This window comes from Lathyrus oleraceus, chromosome 5, assembly GCF_024323335.1.
Source record: "Lathyrus oleraceus cultivar Zhongwan6 chromosome 5, CAAS_Psat_ZW6_1.0, whole genome shotgun sequence".
Taxonomy (NCBI): Eukaryota; Viridiplantae; Streptophyta; class Magnoliopsida; order Fabales; family Fabaceae; genus Lathyrus; species Lathyrus oleraceus.
The window spans coordinates 615,344,591-615,362,911 of record NC_066583.1 but is presented as its reverse complement, the minus strand read 5'-3'; the positions used below and the strand labels follow the sequence as shown (position 1 = coordinate 615,362,911).

The 18,321-nt window shown below is 33.5% G+C and overlaps 2 protein-coding genes, 1 long non-coding RNA gene and 1 other non-coding gene across 4 annotated transcripts; 1 reads left to right on the top strand and 3 right to left on the bottom strand.

Moving 5' to 3' along the window:
- Positions 1-2,322: 2,322 nt before the first annotated feature.
- Positions 2,323-2,432, top strand: LOC127088684 (small nucleolar RNA R71). The gene has a single exon (XR_007790509.1). It is a non-coding gene; the product is annotated as a small nucleolar RNA R71 (small nucleolar RNA).
- Positions 2,433-6,995: 4,563 nt separating this feature from the next.
- Positions 6,996-7,741, bottom strand: LOC127087078 (uncharacterized). The gene is made up of 3 exons (XR_007789771.1): positions 7,560-7,741; positions 7,374-7,458; positions 6,996-7,270 (listed from the first exon to the last, which is right to left on the bottom strand). It is a non-coding gene; the product is annotated as an uncharacterized LOC127087078 (long non-coding RNA).
- Positions 7,742-9,319: 1,578 nt separating this feature from the next.
- Positions 9,320-15,059, bottom strand: LOC127087077 (P-loop NTPase domain-containing protein LPA1 homolog 1). The gene is made up of 8 exons (XM_051027933.1): positions 14,811-15,059; positions 14,503-14,705; positions 12,757-13,088; positions 12,100-12,181; positions 11,347-11,778; positions 10,508-11,245; positions 10,269-10,379; positions 9,320-10,007 (listed from the first exon to the last, which is right to left on the bottom strand). Exons 2-8 carry the CDS (start codon positions 14,701-14,703, stop codon positions 9,624-9,626), a joined length of 2,280 nt encoding a protein of 759 aa, XP_050883890.1. The 5' UTR covers positions 14,704-14,705; positions 14,811-15,059; the 3' UTR covers positions 9,320-9,623.
- A 2,046-nt stretch (positions 15,060-17,105) lies between these two features.
- Positions 17,106-17,937, bottom strand: LOC127082423 (uncharacterized). The gene is made up of 2 exons (XM_051022661.1): positions 17,294-17,937; positions 17,106-17,151 (listed from the first exon to the last, which is right to left on the bottom strand). The coding sequence occupies exons 1-2, from the start codon at positions 17,935-17,937 to the stop codon at positions 17,106-17,108; spliced, it is 690 nt and encodes a 229-aa protein (XP_050878618.1).
- Positions 17,938-18,321: the final 384 nt, after the last annotated feature.

The following is an 18,321-nucleotide window of genomic DNA, read 5'->3' as shown; positions in this document are numbered from 1 at the left end:
GTATTTAATTAATTAGAGTTAATGAGAATACTATATGAATAAATATCGGTTCGGTTTGGATTGGTTCGGTTTTCATGCAGCCAACCGAAAACCGAACCGGTCGGTTATTCTACAAGGTGGTCCAAACATATCCAAAAAATTCGGTTTTTTTTTTGTTTTCGGTTTTTTCGGTTCGGTTTTCGTTTTTTTTTTTCATTGGATTGGATTTGAACACCCCTAATTACGGGCTGTAATGGCTATTACGGGTGCCCGTAATAGCTTGTTGGTTCCATGGTTTTTTTTGTTTTTCTTGGTTTCAATTTGGTTTTTTTTAGTAGGGTTTCGATGTCGATTTTTTTTTCAACTTTTCAACTATATAAAATTATGTTGCCTTCTTCTGCGAGTACTTATTAATCACCTGAAAAGAAAATAACAAAACCAAAAACAAACAAGAAAATAGATTAGAACGAAAAGTGTGGGTTTCCTCCCACGTAGGGCTTCATTTAACGTCGCATGGCTCGACAGTTCTTGAGTGTTTATACTCAAGAGGGTTTCATCTCAAACTTAGGTCCCTATAAGTTCCTTTTTCTAGCTTGGGACCCCAACCAATCCTCTTCATCCAATTCATACATCCATTCTTTTTCTTCCTCTTCGAAAGTTCATACACTAAACCCACTTCCTCACGAATCTCATATTTCTCCATTTCTTTTTTTTTAGGCCTACCCCATGTCGGCATCTCTCGTATAAGGTTAAGGTTTTGGTAATAGTTTTGGGCATAAAAAAGATCATGATCATTAGGGAAGTAAAATCCTAACTTATCTTCCCTTACATTTATTGTTAGCATTCCTTGTTTAACATATATAATTGTTTCGGACGTGGCCATGAAGGGTCTCCCTAGGATAACATGAATATTATGGTCCTCCTCTACATCTATCACCAAAACTATGTATACATTTCCAACTTTGACGGGCACATCCTCTATAATTCTTAACACATGTTTTACCGTCCCATCGGCAAGCTATAGACATAGGTTAGAGAGTTTCATCTCTCAGAGGTTAAGCCTCATATGAATGGCTATAGGTATCATGTTAAAACTAGCACCAAGCTCACAAATGGCGTTAAGACATTTCAAATATCCTATCTCACAAGGGATTGAGAAGTCCCCAGGGTCTCCTAACTTAGGGGGTGTTCCATGTTAGATCAAAGCACTACACTTAGCAGTAAGTTTTATGGTTCCATAATCCTTCAATTTCCTTTTTTTAGAAAGGATTATCTTTAGGATCTTCTCAAAAGTGGGCAATTGAGAAAGATTCTCAGAAAAAGGGATATTGGCGTAGAGTTTTTTCAATAACTCTACAAAGCTTATGAGATAGGATTCCTTCTTAGTTTTAAGGGTTTCTTTCTGAGGCAGAATTCGAACTTTGAATGGGATGAAGCAATGGGAGTGGCTTTCTTCCCTTCCTCTTCAACGGTCTCCTTCTCAGGTGGTGCTGGTGTGTCTTTCTTAATCTCACCAATTATCTTCCTAAAACTTTCCTCAACCTGTATTTCATTCCCCTTTAAGCTAACCAACTGCTCCTCACTTAGGGTTGTTATAGGATTCAGATGTCCCCTAGGATTTTGCTCGGGTTGTCCCGGAAAAGCTCCTATAGGAACGGAGGTGGATGCTTGTTGTTGAGCAACTTGAGAGATTTGAGTCTCCAGCATCTTAGAATGTGTAGCAATGCCATCAACCTTGAGAGATTTGAGTCTCCAGCATCTTATGAGAGTTTGTGTCACCATGAAATTTTCCACCATTAATTCTGGATTATATTTCTTTTGGGTAGTTGGGGAAGCATTTTGGAAACCAAGTGGTCCCCCAATCTGTTGAAGTTGGTTGTTTTTGTAAGAAAAATTCGGGTGGTTTTGCCACCCGGGGTTGCAGGTATTATAGTACGGATTGTTCTATTGGAAATTGTTCACAAAGTTCACATTGGTTTGAACAGATCCTCCGGTGAGAATCATTTGGCAATCATTAGTCATATGCCCATTTATGCTGCAAATTTCATAGTTGAGGTTTGCGAGGGCAACAGAGACTATACGGGTAGGGGTAGGAATGGTGATACTCAAATCATCCATTTTCTTATAAAGAGCATCGACTTTGGCATTCATGTGATTAGATGACCCACTTCATACATCCCTCTAGTTTTAGGGGTGGTTTTTGTAACGACTTGTCGCACACTTCCCTAAGAATGATTGTTTTTGGCCATGTCCTCTATAAGTTTGTAGGCCACATCTTATGGGCTATTCATAAGGGCTCCGCCAGAAGCCGCATCAAAAGTGTGGATTATTATCCATTTTTCGAGCCCATGGAAAGGGCAAAGTCTTAACAAGTCCTTAAAACGCTCTCATGCGTCAAACAAATATTCCCCCTCTTCTTTCCTAAAATTATTTATCTCATTCCTAACTTGGGTTGTCTTACTTGGCTAAAAATACCGTTCAAGGAAAGCGGATTTCAATTGAGGCTAAGAAGTTATCAAATTTGCAGGAAAGGATTAAAGTCAAGCCCACGCTCGACCTCTCAGAGAGAAGGGGAAAATTCTTAGGCGAATAGCATTATAGTCATTCCGTTCACCTTAATAGTACCAAAGTTATCGACAAAAATAGATAGGTGCAAGTTCGGGTTTTTCGAAGGAAAACCTGAAAATTGGTCTTGTTCGATCATACCTATCAATAAAGGTTTAAATTCAAAATTGTTTACCCCAATAGGCGGGTGCACGATACTGCAATGTGGTTCCTCTTTCGGCAGAACCGCATAATCATTCAAAGGTTTCGTATCAACAATGGGGTCAACCATAACAAGTTGTTTTTATGTTTGATGCCTTTCTAGTAAAAAGCACTCGATCTCGTCAACAGGTTCGACTATTGTATCAATAGAACGTGTTCTTCTCATACAAAAGTAGCATTCCAGTCTCTACGGTGATCAGATATAACTTCAATATTAATGCAATTGATCACCAACAACGGCGCCAAGAACTTGACACGCTGCAAGCGTATGGCAGATGTCAGAGTAGTAAAAAAGTATTGATCCTCAGAGACCATTGGTTAATTACTGATTTATATCCTATCTTTGTAAAGCTAGAGCAACCGAATAATGGAGAATAAAGCGACTTAAGTCAAAAAACACTTAAGTTAAAACAGCTTAATTGAATGAAAATATAACAAACAGGACTCAGGGTTATGACTGCTAACTTATATGTCTCCACATGACTTAAGCATTTCTATTACGAGAATCTCAACTCAGTTTATAGAAAAATAGATTATTATGACAATACCTACTTTTGCCAGCCTATTGCCCTAACTCTAACGAATGGGATGCTCGTCGACTTTCGCTCACGCAGAAACTTTCGTTAGTGGTCATTACATTTGCATAGCTATTAAAAATTGGAACTTTTCTCAATTTCGTCCAAACACTTTCGTGACTTCGGACTTGACTGTTTAAAAAACTGCGTTTCAGCGTTCGCCTCTACCCTTTCAGCGTAAGCCCAATGTCTAAAAACACTCCTACTTTCGTAGCGAGGTTTGAGTTAAAAATTCATACTTTTAAAATAAAAAAGGTGGAATTCTCGTAACTAGCTTAAGATCATACGAATAGTCATGTGATAGGGTTCATAACCCTTAGTTCCTATTGGACTACTCACTCATGGTGAGGAATGATCTAACCAAAACAATTATCGCAGATAAAGGCATAATAGAAAAACAGATAAATAAAGCGATAAATAAAAACCCGAACAACAGAAAAGAAATACTTGAATTAAGAAATTGATCCAACTTCTCCAATGGAGACTTTTATAAAATGCGATAAAAATAAGCGTAAACTGGATAAAAAACTCAGGACTACCTATGAGTTTTCGTATTAAATCCTAAACATGGAAAGAATCTCCTTGGTTTCAATTCCAATTATAACTAATGAAGATTAGATCCAAGCAATCAAAAGCATTTAGGCATATGAAAATTTCCAGAAAAGGAAACAAATCAGGGAAAAGCTCGCATTCCTATTACAGCCCGTAATGACTATTATAGGTGGTCGTAATATGCCTCTGATATTTGTATTGGGCGCTTCAAAACTAAGGTTGGGGGTCATGCCTGTTACGGCCCGTTATAGCCATTACGAGTGCTTGTAACAAGCCCCTTGTTTTTTAATGGAGAATTTCTTATTTTTCTCCTTTTTCCGTGTTTTATCCATTTTTCGTCCTTCTTTCGCTTGGAATGCTTATTTTGACCTGAAAACAAAGGAAACACAATACCAAAGCCTAAAATATGGTAAAATGAAAGGAAAGCAAACAAAATAGTAAAATATGAAGGAAAACCAACTAATAAAAATGATATAAAAACCACTTATCACTTAGAAGCACGCATATAAACATAAGGTTAATACTAGTGTCTTTTGTTAAGAGAATCTGAAGACTCTAGCCTTTGTGCTCAGAGTAAGTCTTTTTCTAGATAGATTGAGCATTCGAAGTCTCATGCTTAAGGGTGGAGCAAGAAGTATATTTTAGAGTTTGATTGATTAAGAAGTCTCTTTATGTGGGGTTGAGCGGGAAGTCCTGAATAGGTTGTTTAAGAAATAAAGTCTCAAGGTTGTTAAGGAAATGAAGTCTCTTGCTTGAGGGCTTGAGCAAAAGTCTCTTTCTAGTTTGAATTGAGCAAATCGTAATTTGATTGATTATAGTGAAAATCTCATATGTTGTAAGGGGACTGGAGTACTCTCAAGTTGAGAGGAACCAAGATATATTGTGTGTCTCTTTATTTACTTATGCATTTATATTCCGATGTGCGACAAACTCTTAATTCAGACTCTTACTTAGATCAGAATTTGAGCTTGACATCTCAGGTTCTTAACAGGTTTAAGAAAAAGAAGTAAATTTCCATATACACAATTCAACCCCCTCCCCCTCTTCTTGTGTATATTTTTCTCACCTTCAAAGTAAACCGTAGGAGAGAGATTAAAGAGATAGTTGTTGTAAAGGTGGGGAAGGTAAGAGAGAGGTGGATTCAGGAGAAGAGTGAGGGTTTGATGTAACAGGTGCGGGAGACTGTCCAGAAGGAGTAAGAGGAGCGAGAGAGGTTGGTCGAGAAGTATCGAAATTGAATGAGAAAGAGCCTAAGAGTTTGTTGAGAAGGTTTGATTTGCATGCATTTTTGTCACTTTCGTGTCACTTCCAAGCATATGTAGATCACCGGCAGGCGCGTCTCTTAGACGACATAGCCTTTTACACTGGATGGTTGGCTTGTGGTCTCATCTGATGTATCCACGTCTGCCCGAGTGCGTCATACATTAGTTCAGATATATGCATTTTGCTCCTAGAAACCCCTCTGATTTTGTTCTTCCTATGGCCCACGGAGATGTAGATGTCATGTAGGATGATGACATTAATCATTTGGTATCGGGTGACGCACGAGGCACTCTAGCTCCTAGCGACTGAAGTTGTGCATACACGTTTAATGATATTTAAGGCATCGCATCCTGATATGACATTGTATGCTCCAGGAGATCCACCCAGGTCAGCTCAACGGGAGATACTAAAGGAGGAGCAGACTAGGGAAGATCATGTTGTTGATGTGTTGCCTAGATGTCCACGTATCATGGATCTTATGCAAGCATGTATATACATAAGAGTCTTTACGGAAGACTCTGATGTGAGGACATCGTAGATGTCATTCTTATTAGGCATGGGGGCACTGTAATACATGAAGCAACGTAGGAATGGGGAGTCCGGCATATGCAATAGTGTAGTTTTTGTATTATGTAGGATTTGTATCGGGCATTATGGATATTATCATCTTTTGTTACTTTATTGTTGTAATGTGACTATATTATTGATTGATTTATTCATATATGATATTTTCAACAGGTGTATTAAGTGTATGGTTTAATTTAAAAAAAAATTATGATAGTATAATTTTAAAACAAATATATTGGTGTATTTCATAAAATAAAAAGTCAAAATTTACTGTTAGGGAAAATACATAAGTGCATCTCCGTAATCTAATAGAGAAATGCATTTCAAGATCATTTTAAAACAAAATGAATGTGACTCGGTCATGATTGTTCGAGGTGCGTATAGGGTAAATACAAATACAAAAGTATATTTTCATATTAATTTAAGAAAAAATAGGTGTGTCTCAATTAATAATGCATGAGGTATACATATGGTTAATAAAAAAAAGAGTATGATTTATTGACTAGGGGTGTTCGCGGTTTGGTTTGGATAGGTTTTGAGACAAAAAATCATCCGATCCAAAGATACAAAGAGCATACGGTTTGGTTCGGTTATTGGATGACAATAAAAAAAATCCAATCCAATCCAATCCAATTTATACGGTTTACTTCGGTTCGGTTTTATTCGATTTTATTCGGTTTTTAAACAAACACTACTTCTAAATCTAAAATAATTTTAATTTTAATTTTTTTTTAAATTCTGGCAAAAATATTTTCTATATGACATTATATATATATATATATATATATATATATATATATATATATATATATATATATATATATATATATATATATATATATATATATATATATATATATATATATATATATATATATATATATATATATATATATATATATATATATATATATATATATATATATATATATATATATATATATATAAAGAAACCAATTTAATTTTTACATGCCCGTGGAATCCGTGGATGGTGAATTTTCCAATATGACACTTCAAATATTAAATTGAATTTTCCTGCAACAATTTAATATTTTTTACATGCCTTGGTGAATTTTTTGAACAATCAATTTGCATGACAGGAAAACAATTCAATTTAATTTTCCGTCAACAATTGGATTTGAACAAAAGAACAACAATAAATTTAATATAATTTCAATAGAATTGCAATAAAGAATTTAATTTAATTGAATTTAATATACTTTAGAATCTTGCAACAATTCAATTTTCCTGTATGTAACAGAACAACAATCATCATCATTGTAGAAAAGCAAATCAAGAACAATTATTGAATTGCAAATTCAAGAACAATTCAATTTTCCAGTAGAAATTTAATTTTTCTGCAACAGAACAAAAATCAACAACATTGCAGGAACAACAACGGTTTTCAGAAAATTATTACAGGAATCAACAGAACAATAACATAACTGTAGAAAATCATAATAAAAGCATGTGTATTTCCTGATAATCAAAATCACCATTCTTTCTAATTAGCCTACAACAATTCCAGCTTGTTAATAAGAATATTCATTCTTTCTAATTGGTCTGGTCTGCAAAAACAAAAACAAAAAAACAAACATATCAATAGAGTGAATCATTTGCAGCAACTAAACAAACAATATGATCATATTAGTATAAGCAATACAGTCATACCATATCAAGACTAGCTCAAAGTACCATAGCTAATCAGAATCAATATCAGATACATCTTCATTCAATTGTGGAATTGGAACAAGTTCTACAAAAGTAAACCATATTCAAGATAAAAACAAGATAAATATTAATATGAATGGATAAGAATGTTAAACAAAAAAATAATACAAGTTATAATTAATTTACCTAATTCCAGATTTTCTAATTCATCCACAAGCTCTTCAATATCAACTGACACAAGCTCTTCAATATCAACTGACACTGGGGATGCTTTACACCAATTTTGTGTGCAAATTAATGCTTCAACTGTCTTTGGTGTAAGAGAGCTTTGTATTTAATTTGTAACGGTGCATTGTATTTAATTAATTAGAGTTAATGAGAATACTATATGAATAAATATCGGTTCGGTTTGGATTGGTTCGGTTTTCATGCAGCCAACCGAAAACCGAACCGAACCGGTTGGTTATTCTACAAGGTGGTCCAAACATATCCAAAAAAATTCAGTTTTTTTTTGTTTTCGGTTTTTTTGGTTCGGTTTTCGATTTTTTTTTGGATTGGATTGGATTTGAACACCCCTATTATTGACATGTGTATTTATTGTGCAATATGTGCATTAAAAAATGCCTTCTGGATTTCCTTAAAGTATTTATCCACCATTTTAAGATGGGAGATGCAATCCCCTTAATTATTGCTAAAATCTATGCTTACTCACAAACTTCAAATGAATTTGAATAGCGGATCTAGCTATATGGTTCATTTCTTTTAAGTTATTATTTTTTCCGCTCTTTTTTAAATAATAATTCTTCTTTTATTTATAATATTTTTAATTATTTATTTTATTTTATTTATTTTTTCTTTATCTATAATAATTATTTATAAGTAATTTTAATAAAATTATAATTAATATTAATTTAAAATTGCATGACAACTAAAAAAAATAAAAATAAAAATAAAACGATAAAAAAAACGGAGGGTGTATTATTATTAAGAGATCTTTGGTCCCCAAGTATCGTACGCAATGGTCCCTGCGTTTGCCAGTGTTATGTCATATTGGTGTATATGTGGCAGACATGCAACTCAAGGGACCCACGCATATTCCATATCTCCTTTCCATCTAAAACAATATTGTACATCTTTTTGAATTGATATTACGTATTTATGCTTTAAATTCACTCTAGATTTTATTTTAGGTTTCTTTATAAGTTTATTTTCTGAAAAGTGTGTGAATAATTTATCGAACAATAATTAAAAATGACTAAATAACATAACTTTGCAAGGGGAATAAAAATTAGTTAATATGTACCACTTGCAAATTTATTATTGATGGATAAATTAACTACAAATTTTACGAGTAACCTAGCAAGGTCTTACCATTTTTTGGTTATCTAATGTTAGTTCTTGATATGATACAAATAATACTCATATAAAGGTTTTTAATTAATGCCTTAAGACCTTGTCATATGGGCGATGTATTAATATTAATATCTATCAAAAAACCCCTAGAAGAGTTTCTTTCCAACCACGGTTTCCGTATCCACATCACCACATGGCTGTAAATGGAGGGATAGGATTTGGTGCCTTTGAAGTTTGGTAACTTTGATGCCTTTAGTGTCTATTTGAATGATTAAAATAATATTAAGACGAGACAGAAAGAAAGTTTAGGAGAGATAAAGACACAAAGTCACAAAATCAACAAAATTGAAAGGTAGTGAATCCTTTCCCGTAAATGGAGCACTTCCAAGGTTTCATTTGGAGGCAAAAGCTCCAATTTTCAACTTCAAATTAGAATCAATTTTGAAGAAAGTAAATTCTATCTTAAACACGTACTAGTAAATCTAACTGCATTAATTTCATCTTTCTAAACTCACGTTTTCCTCTCAAAAAAGTAAATCTGACATGCATTAATTGCCAATATATTGAAGCTAAAAATTGGAAAAAGCTGAGCATTTTGTAAAACAGAAACTTGATTGTTTAATAAAACCGCTATTATGCATCTTAAATAAAAGAGCACACGTTTCGTTCTGCAAATTTCATTGTCTAGACTGTAAGCAAAATCTACTTTTCACAACTCTCAATCTGATTAAGTAGCTCCTCTATACCAAAACAAATAGTTTCGATATAAACTCAAGAGACGTTACTATATAGACAGCGGGTCGACTTAAAACACAGAAACAAAGTTCTAAAGTCAAAAGGCATAGCAGAAAAAGTTGGGCTTGTCGTCAAGAATTCGACTAAAGAACGAGTGTCATGCTACCTTTGAGGAGCTCCAGAGGGAATGGGATCCTGGATTGCTGAACTACCCTTCCCCAATGCCGAAATACTAAGAGAACGTTTTCTCAATCTGGCTTTGCCAGATGGTGGCAGTCTCCTTTCAACCTTTTCCATAAGCAAAGAGGAATATGGGTAGAAAGAAGAGTCTGGCATTGGCTCACTTCTGGTTCTAAGGAACAGATCCAGGTTTTGACGATACTTATTTCCCTGCATTTCAGTTCCTAGGTCCTCATCATCAATGGCGACTTTACTCTTGAACTCTTCATCATCATCTGAACAATATCCATTTTCAAGTACATCTTGCATTGCTAAATCATCATATTCTTCGTCAGACTTGGTTGATTCCTCATCAACTGAGCCTACCTGTACAACATGAAAAAGTATATATTAGAAATAACTCAATAGATGTTCCATGCCATAATAACTCAATTAAGCTGGTATAAGTTCATAAATACACACATGGCAACCAAGGCATTTTCTTTTTAAATAATCACTTCGGCATAAAGCATCAATTCATTGTCTTTGTGAGCAATAGGCAACACTTAAGGCAACCCAAATGGTTTGAGACTCTGCTTATATTGCTAAATCTCAAAATATAGGCCAATATATAGAACTAAACACTACCTCCTCATGATTATGTTTGTCACCGTCGTCACTGAAATCATCATCACTTCCCACCTCTAATTGATCATCAATCTCTTCATCACTACCATGCACTGAAAGATCCTCCTTAAGCTAAAAAAGTTATAGCAAAAAGGGGGAAAAAACCAAATGAGGGAATAATTTTATTGATATTTTCCCACTTGATAACAAGCCATTAATTTTCATGTTGAACGGAAAGATAAAAATATGTTCCAATTTACCTCCTTTGAAGGTCCATCAGACATCCTGGGGGAACTACAGCAGGAGGATACATATCTACTACCCGTGTCAGTCCCGTCAGCTTTTGACTCATCAACACTTCCAGCACGGCTTGTTCCACCATCGGAGGGCCAAGCACTGATCCCATAAAAACCAAACTGAAGGTTTACTGGTTCTGCCTTACCAATCCGCAAGGGTCCATACATTGGACTTCCAATTTCCTTCTCTAGTCCATGGCCCCATATAGGCTTCCCATTAGAGTCCACTGAATTAACAGGCCAAGCCTTTGCCACAGACCCATCAGTATTAACAAGAGCCATAAGATGCCTTGAAGAACCCTGTCTTTGGATCAATTGAAACATTCCTTTCGAGGTCAAAGAATTGGCAGCACATTGATTTCTATATTCATCATCAATAATAGTTACAATATTTCTACTAGGATCATACAATTGTTCCCCAACTTCACGCCTACGTAGACAACTGAACACGGTGGCATGGATAGCTGCAACACTCTTGTCAACATTTGTGTTGTTTATTTTGGGAACTAAATGCTTGTCAGCTCGCTTACAGAGATAATCCTGGATTGTTCTTATATTTCGGATGTACTTCACATATTTGTTTTTAGCTGGGTCCAAGGTCATATACTTTGCACGTACGGCAAATCGTTCCATGTGCTTGTCCTCGTTTGTAATGTATATCATGAAGGGTATGATTGAAGGATGTTTCTTCATAAGCCCCATCTGCATGACATTAAGTTAGTGTTTTAATGTGAAAACGAAAGTAACGCAATTAACATGCACAGTAATCCAAGTATTGAATGACCCAAGAGAATAAGACATACAACAAAGTTGAGACTCAAGTGAACACCCTCAACAACAACAGACTCTTTTCTTTCTTCCCATGCAGTGATTAGTCTATCTAGACTGTCAATCACCATTTCACTCTGGGCCTTGAATCCTTCAACAGCCATTTGTTTTGAATTCAACAGTTCGGCCGCACCACAGACAGCCTCCATTGTATGTATATCAGATTTGCTAGAGGTGTGACCCTCAGTTACTTCATCCTTAGGAAGTGACTGTGATACACTAGCCATCTTTTTTGCTTTCTTTTTTGCCTTTGCCTTTGCTTTTGTAACAGCAACAGGATCCAAACACTCGCCTGCATGGTAGGTAGAGGCCCATAACAAGGGGTTTTCCTTTTCACTAGCAAAACCTCTCATCATGTGCCTAATAGAATCGGTTGATACAACTGTTGTGATTCCCAACCGACTTCCCTGAAGTAAAGATATAAATAGAAATTAAGTTATTAAACTGTATGATATAAATGGTACTAAGTTTCATATTCATTATTAGTCACTGCAAGTTACATATCCTGCCGCAAGCTAAGTAAAACTGGCCCTACATATTTCTCATAGCAAAAAGACACTACTTCTATTTGCAAATATACCAGCAATGCAGACTTCCCTAAAGTAAAGATATAAATAGAACTTAATTTATTAAACTGTAATATAAATGGTACTAAGTTTCATATTCATTATTAGTCACTGCAAGTTACATATCCTGCCGCAAAGACACTGCTTCTAGTGCAAATATACCAGCAATGCAGACAATGTGGATTTGCCACAACCGCTAGTGCCACACAACAGCACTGTCACAGATTCCTTCCGTTCTCGGATCCTGCCATCAGAGAAAATAGTCACATGTTCAAGATGGGAAATTGTACTGCATTTTCAAATTTGTGACAAATTGAAGGTATAAGTTTTAGTGAGCTTCAAATGTTTCTATGCTGTGCTCATGTTGAAATGCAGTAATTTCATTCATAAGGAAAAAATATTTTCTACAAAACAACGAAGAAGGAACATTTAATCTATTCATTATCTTGATGACAAACCGTACAGAATCGGAAGTAGAAAATATTTATAATAACAAACAGAAAAATAGAGTGAATTTGTTTGACCGGCCAACTAGAATCAAATTGGCTTGCCTATGATTTGAAAATTTGAGAGATTTATCATTCTCCTTTTTACAAGCTTCTAGCAAATCAATACAGTTTCCATGTAAAGTAAAAAAACTGTCATTTAAAACATTGTCAACTTTGACAAAACAAATCTTATGGCTAGTCATTAAAAATCTCAACCACATGAAAAATACGGAAAATCGGTATACAAGCGATGCCACAACCACAATACAAGAATTTAATCTTTTCTTCTATTCAGATTCTGTCAAAATAGCTTCCATAAAGATATAAATACCTGCAAGCTAGCATCAAGTCTGCTCTCTGGTTTGGACCCACATACTTGTACTCAGCCAGAACATCACAGACAATATCTAGAAAAGCTTCTCTCTTAACAAATACAGTTGTACGCTTTTTGTACAACTCAAATGGCACACTCGTGCTTTCGTGATCTTTTCCTAAAGGTAAGTGATTGTCCGTATCTGTTTTACTCAGGCAAGCAGAAGCTTCCTGACAATCTTTTTTCACATTTCCTTTAGAAGCATCAAAACCTGATAAAACCATTCCTTCGGACTTGAAAGCCTCAGTAGAACTCCCACTCCTTGTGAGTTCAAAAACCCTTTGGCTGATCTGATACGAAAAAAAGTCAATCATCAGAAATATGAGGACTAACTTTCAATAGAGACGTAATTTAGATATGCAAGACATCAAGTAAATTGGCAGATGTGATCTAATGAGTAAAGACCACTGATATTAATGGCAGATGCCAGATCATGGCTAAAATTCTGCAAAATATTCATAGTGACGTGGGCTTGAGGCCAACAGTGGAAACATGGCAGATATAATGGATGTTGTGGCTGGCACAGAATCTGCCATTTTACAATGCCATGGCGTCAGTTTTTTTGTTGGTAGCTCCATGGCCTAGCTTGAACCACATGTAATTGATTATTGGTGGACCATGCATTACTATAAAAACACATTTCGAAGAGATGTCAGGCAATAATCAAGAGCCTAAATCGAGAATATATACATACCACAATTAATTGGAACCTAGCATAGATTGTAGCCAACCTAATAGGGAAACATATCCTCACTTTAGTCTTTGACAATAATGACTTATCGATGTTAAAAAAGAAGGCATGTGGCAAGAAGAAGACAAGACACATTTGTATATAGGATTGAATCCAAAGCTCGACACTAGATGTTGGAGCTCAAATTCCAAACATAAACACAAATGGGCAAACAAAATATCCACTATAGTCTATTGAAGTTAACAAGTCTTTAAAAAAAAGGTCCAAATTTGAGCCACTGTAGTTACTTGAGTGTGTAACTCAATTAATCTTTCACTTAAAATGAATAAATAACACCAAAGAATGAATAAAAAGGATGAAGTTTAAACACATGTTAAACCCATCTATAGTTTTGTGAGGAACACATAATATTATGGGTTTATTCGAATGAGCTTATTTGAGATTATCTACTTGCATAAGCACTTGTAAGACTGTTTTGAAAAACTTATGGAAACATCGTATGACATGTTAGTAAGTTGTTTTTAGCTTATTTCCATAACCCTACCAACATATCTTAAGCGAAAACATTTTGACTTAATTTTATCTTTTGTTATGGAAATACCTTGTGCTATAAGCTGCAAATTAAATTGATTTATTCAAATCGTATTGTTCTTGCAGTCTCCATGTGCACAAGATAAGGAGAAAGATAAAAATGATTCACATGACTTAAAACCAGTCCAAAACGACAGCAAAACAAAACCAACAAAGTCAACAAAATTGTGCCCCAGAAAAATGCCAAATGATAAAAGCACAAATGCAAACAAACAAATCACTAATCCAAAACATCAACAACATCAAACATCAAAAGTTAAAACATTCGCTTCCCCGATCTCCCATCATTCATCCATGAACAAGCAGAAGATTATCAAACCACAATAACAAATAATCCACAACGAAATCGATAACAAACATAGTATTGTATAATAATAATAATAATGATAAAATTATGAAATAAAATTGAACAAACAACAAACCTTGAAAGCATGACGAGCTTTACATCCCATAAGCTGCAGTGTACTCTGTAGAACAGGACGCGTATAACGAAACGACTCCTTCTCCCTTTCCTTTTCCTTTTCCTTTTCCTTTTCCTTTTCCTTTTCCTTCAACTTCACCTTCTCTTTCTTGTCGCCTTCATCCACCACCACCAAGTACAATATCTTCGACACCTCAACCATACCTGTAACAAACAACACGATCCAGATTCAACAAATCAAAAATTCGGTAAAGAAAAAGATAATTGATCACACGCATTAATTCATTGCAATGGCGAGAGATTGAAAACCTGAAACGTTGTTTTGTGATGGTAGAAAGGTTTCGGATTGGGATCAGAGAGAGAGAAAACGGTAGGGTTTGTTGGAACGTTCAGGATCCGCCATTCCGAAATGCGGTTTTCTGCGACTGTTGCTTCGTGTTGTTGGCGTTAGCGATTTCGGCATTCTTTTTTCTTACTCTCAACTCTTTTGTGATGTGTCACGCATTTCTTTTATGTGTTCGTCGCCCGTTTCTCAATCCCGTTAAATAATACAAGTGTAAAATACTTTTACAATTTTACAATCCTCCCGTTTTGATCCTTTTATTATTTTATTTTTTTTAATTATATTTTTATTTTTTAAATTATAAATTATTTATAAAACATAATAAATTATCATATATAAATATATTATTAAATTTTATAAATTAAAATATAAATTAAAAAATAAAATTAACACGTAGATTTTTATAACAAAACATGAAGAGGGGATTAAAATTATTTAAATTTAAAATATCAAAATTATTTAAGTATAAATAGAGAATTTATTTTATAAATTAAATAAATTTAGAATATTATAATTATAATTTAATATATATATATATATATATATATATATATATATATATATATATATATATATATTATATAATTAGCTTATTGATTTATAGAAACGTCCCTTATTAATTTATGATATAAATTTATTTTATATTATCTATATACTATGTATATTCTATTTTTTCTAATTTATGATATAAATTTATTTTATATTGTCTATATATTATGTATATTTTATTTTTTAAAATAAAAAATGGGGAATTTGACTAAAATTCAACAACTATAGTAAAATTAAAATTGCTTCAATGTTAAGAAATTGAAAGTGTGTTATATTTTATTATTTTTTGAATGATTACATTTAATACAATATAAGTTTTATTTGTAAGAGATAAGAGATAAATTATAAGATGAGAATCAATATAAAATTCATATATTAATAAATTTTCATTAACAATTAATTAATTTTAAATTATTTATATGAAATTTTGAATTATTTATATAAAATCGTGGTATATTCTCACAATGCATCTTCATTAAATTCTTAATTTATTATTTTAGAATAAATTATAACAAAATGTAGGTTATGAGATGACGTATTTGACCTTTGCACGCTGTTGAACATATGAACTGCCAGGGAGCGTGTTGTGTGATGACGTGTAGGTATTATTTGAACTTTGGAATTCAAGCATCGGTTTGGATTAATAATACTAAAAATGAGTTTAAGATTGAAATTTTTTTTCTTTTCTTTAACGAGTTTAATCGAAGCGTTTACAAAAAAAAATTGCATTATTTTTCAATAGAAATATACTCCCTCCGGTCTCATATGTAAGCAAAAAAAAAAAATCTGGAGTCTCAAATATAAGCAAAAATTAATTACAATGGTTACAATTAAATATACCATTCCAATTTTACCCTCAAATTTAGTTTTTCAATATTCATGTTTATTTCTATAATAACTCCACTTTTTACACTTCTAAAAGAGCATTTATTCTGAAACGTTGCATTTGTTATCATTGGCTTTTGAAAAGTCATATCCTATTATAAATGGTGCAGTATCATCTTGTACAAAACTCCATGAGTCTTGTTCTTCCTTTTTTTTTATACTCTAAAAATGGCAAACCCACATCATTTAGCTAATGAGTTTCCATCTTTTGATTTAGGTATCGAAGACAATAAAGTTCCTGAAACAATTCAAACTCCAACAAATGAAAGTGCAGAAAATTTCACTCCAAAGAATGAAAGTGAAAATGCTCTAACTCCAACAAATGAAAACACCATTGTTGAATACTTAGATATGGATGAGTTTGATCTGAACAAATTACCAGCATTGAACTTTGGTGTCAAGAAAGAAGAGGTTAAAGATATGATAAAAATTTACTTAGATTATTTAAACTAGGTGTGTTCTTATTTGGATTTTTATGATGTTTAATGTTTCTTTGTTGTTTCTATTGCACTGTTAAAGAATTGTACTGCTATGTTTCTTTATGATTGTGATGTTTAATGTTTATTTTTCTAATCATCTTCTATTGGTTTTTTGGAGTAATGTCATTGTCTATTTTATTTTTCATTTGTTAAAAAATTCTAACGTGCAGTACCAGTGCCATCAGTAAGGAACTAACATGCATTCTTCATGAAACTAACTAGTAAGTCTAATGTAAACTAACTAGCATTCTTCATATTTTCTTCTTATTGTAATGTACAGTACCAATAATATGAAATAGGTAGTACAACACATAAACTAATAAGTCTAATGTAACTAACTAGCATTCTTCATATTTCCTTCTCCATGTAAATTCCATGATCTAGAACCAACCTCCTGAAAAATGAATAAATCAAATTTGACAAAAATTAGCGTACACTATTTTATTTAAAAATTTATAGAAAATACGATTATATAAACCAACAAGTTCGTACCTTAATTATCATTGTTTAAATATTGAAAAGTATTTTCAACTAACTCTCGGTCACATTTTAGTTGCGTAGGTAGTATGCCTCGATTAAGCAACACTTCTTTCTTCATATGGGGAATTCGGTAATTATTAGATCCTTTAATTTTCATGATTTCAATCATACAAGATTGAAGTGTGAGAAAAATTTTGTCAGATTGTTTGCTAGAAAAATTATCATATGAGTTTTGCACAACTTCAATGAGTTCATCAACTGATTTTGAAACTTCCTTTTGTTGTAATGATTGAATGGCATTGAAAAAACCCAGATCTAAAACATTTAAATCAGGAGAATTCGGTGGTTGACAAGATAAACGGATGTCAAATCCTCCTTCAGAAGCTGCTTTACGAAATTCTTCATCGTCAATAGAAACATGACACGGAGCATTATCTTGTTGTATATAAATTGTTTCCATTGCATGTTCTCTCGGCCATTTTTCTTTAATTGCAGGTAACACTTTATTGATTAGAAAATTTCGACTAACTTCTTTAGTGATAGAAGTAATCGGTTTAGTTTCAAGTGTACCCGAAGCTCTATTGATACTTGACCTTTTTGCTGCAACTTTTTGAACAAGAGGAAAGACGCCAATTTTTCCCGAAAATATCTCCTTATCACCGTCATCAAATCTAGGCCTAGCGACTACTACTAAAAACATGACTTTTCCAATAAAATTTTTATTTTTGCATGTGCGATATGGCTCATCCTCATTTTCAAGAAGGTATTAGCTAACGAAATATCCCGCACTTTTTCAATATCTACCGCAACTCTTTTCCGACCACAATTTTTTGTTCTTTTATGAGACGCATCACCTGTTTGAGATACTTGCTTCCAAATTCGATAAATAACATCGATGGATACCGAGTATTTGGATGCCAACCATATAACAGTTCCGGATTTTAGTTTTCCACCACAACTATTCTTTATCAATAATTGAGCAATTATTTTCCGTTGATCATTGTTTAAAAATGATCTTTTTTTCCTAAAAGTTTCAGGTTCATGTTGAACCATTGTGGACACTGCATGAAAAAATTGAAAATAA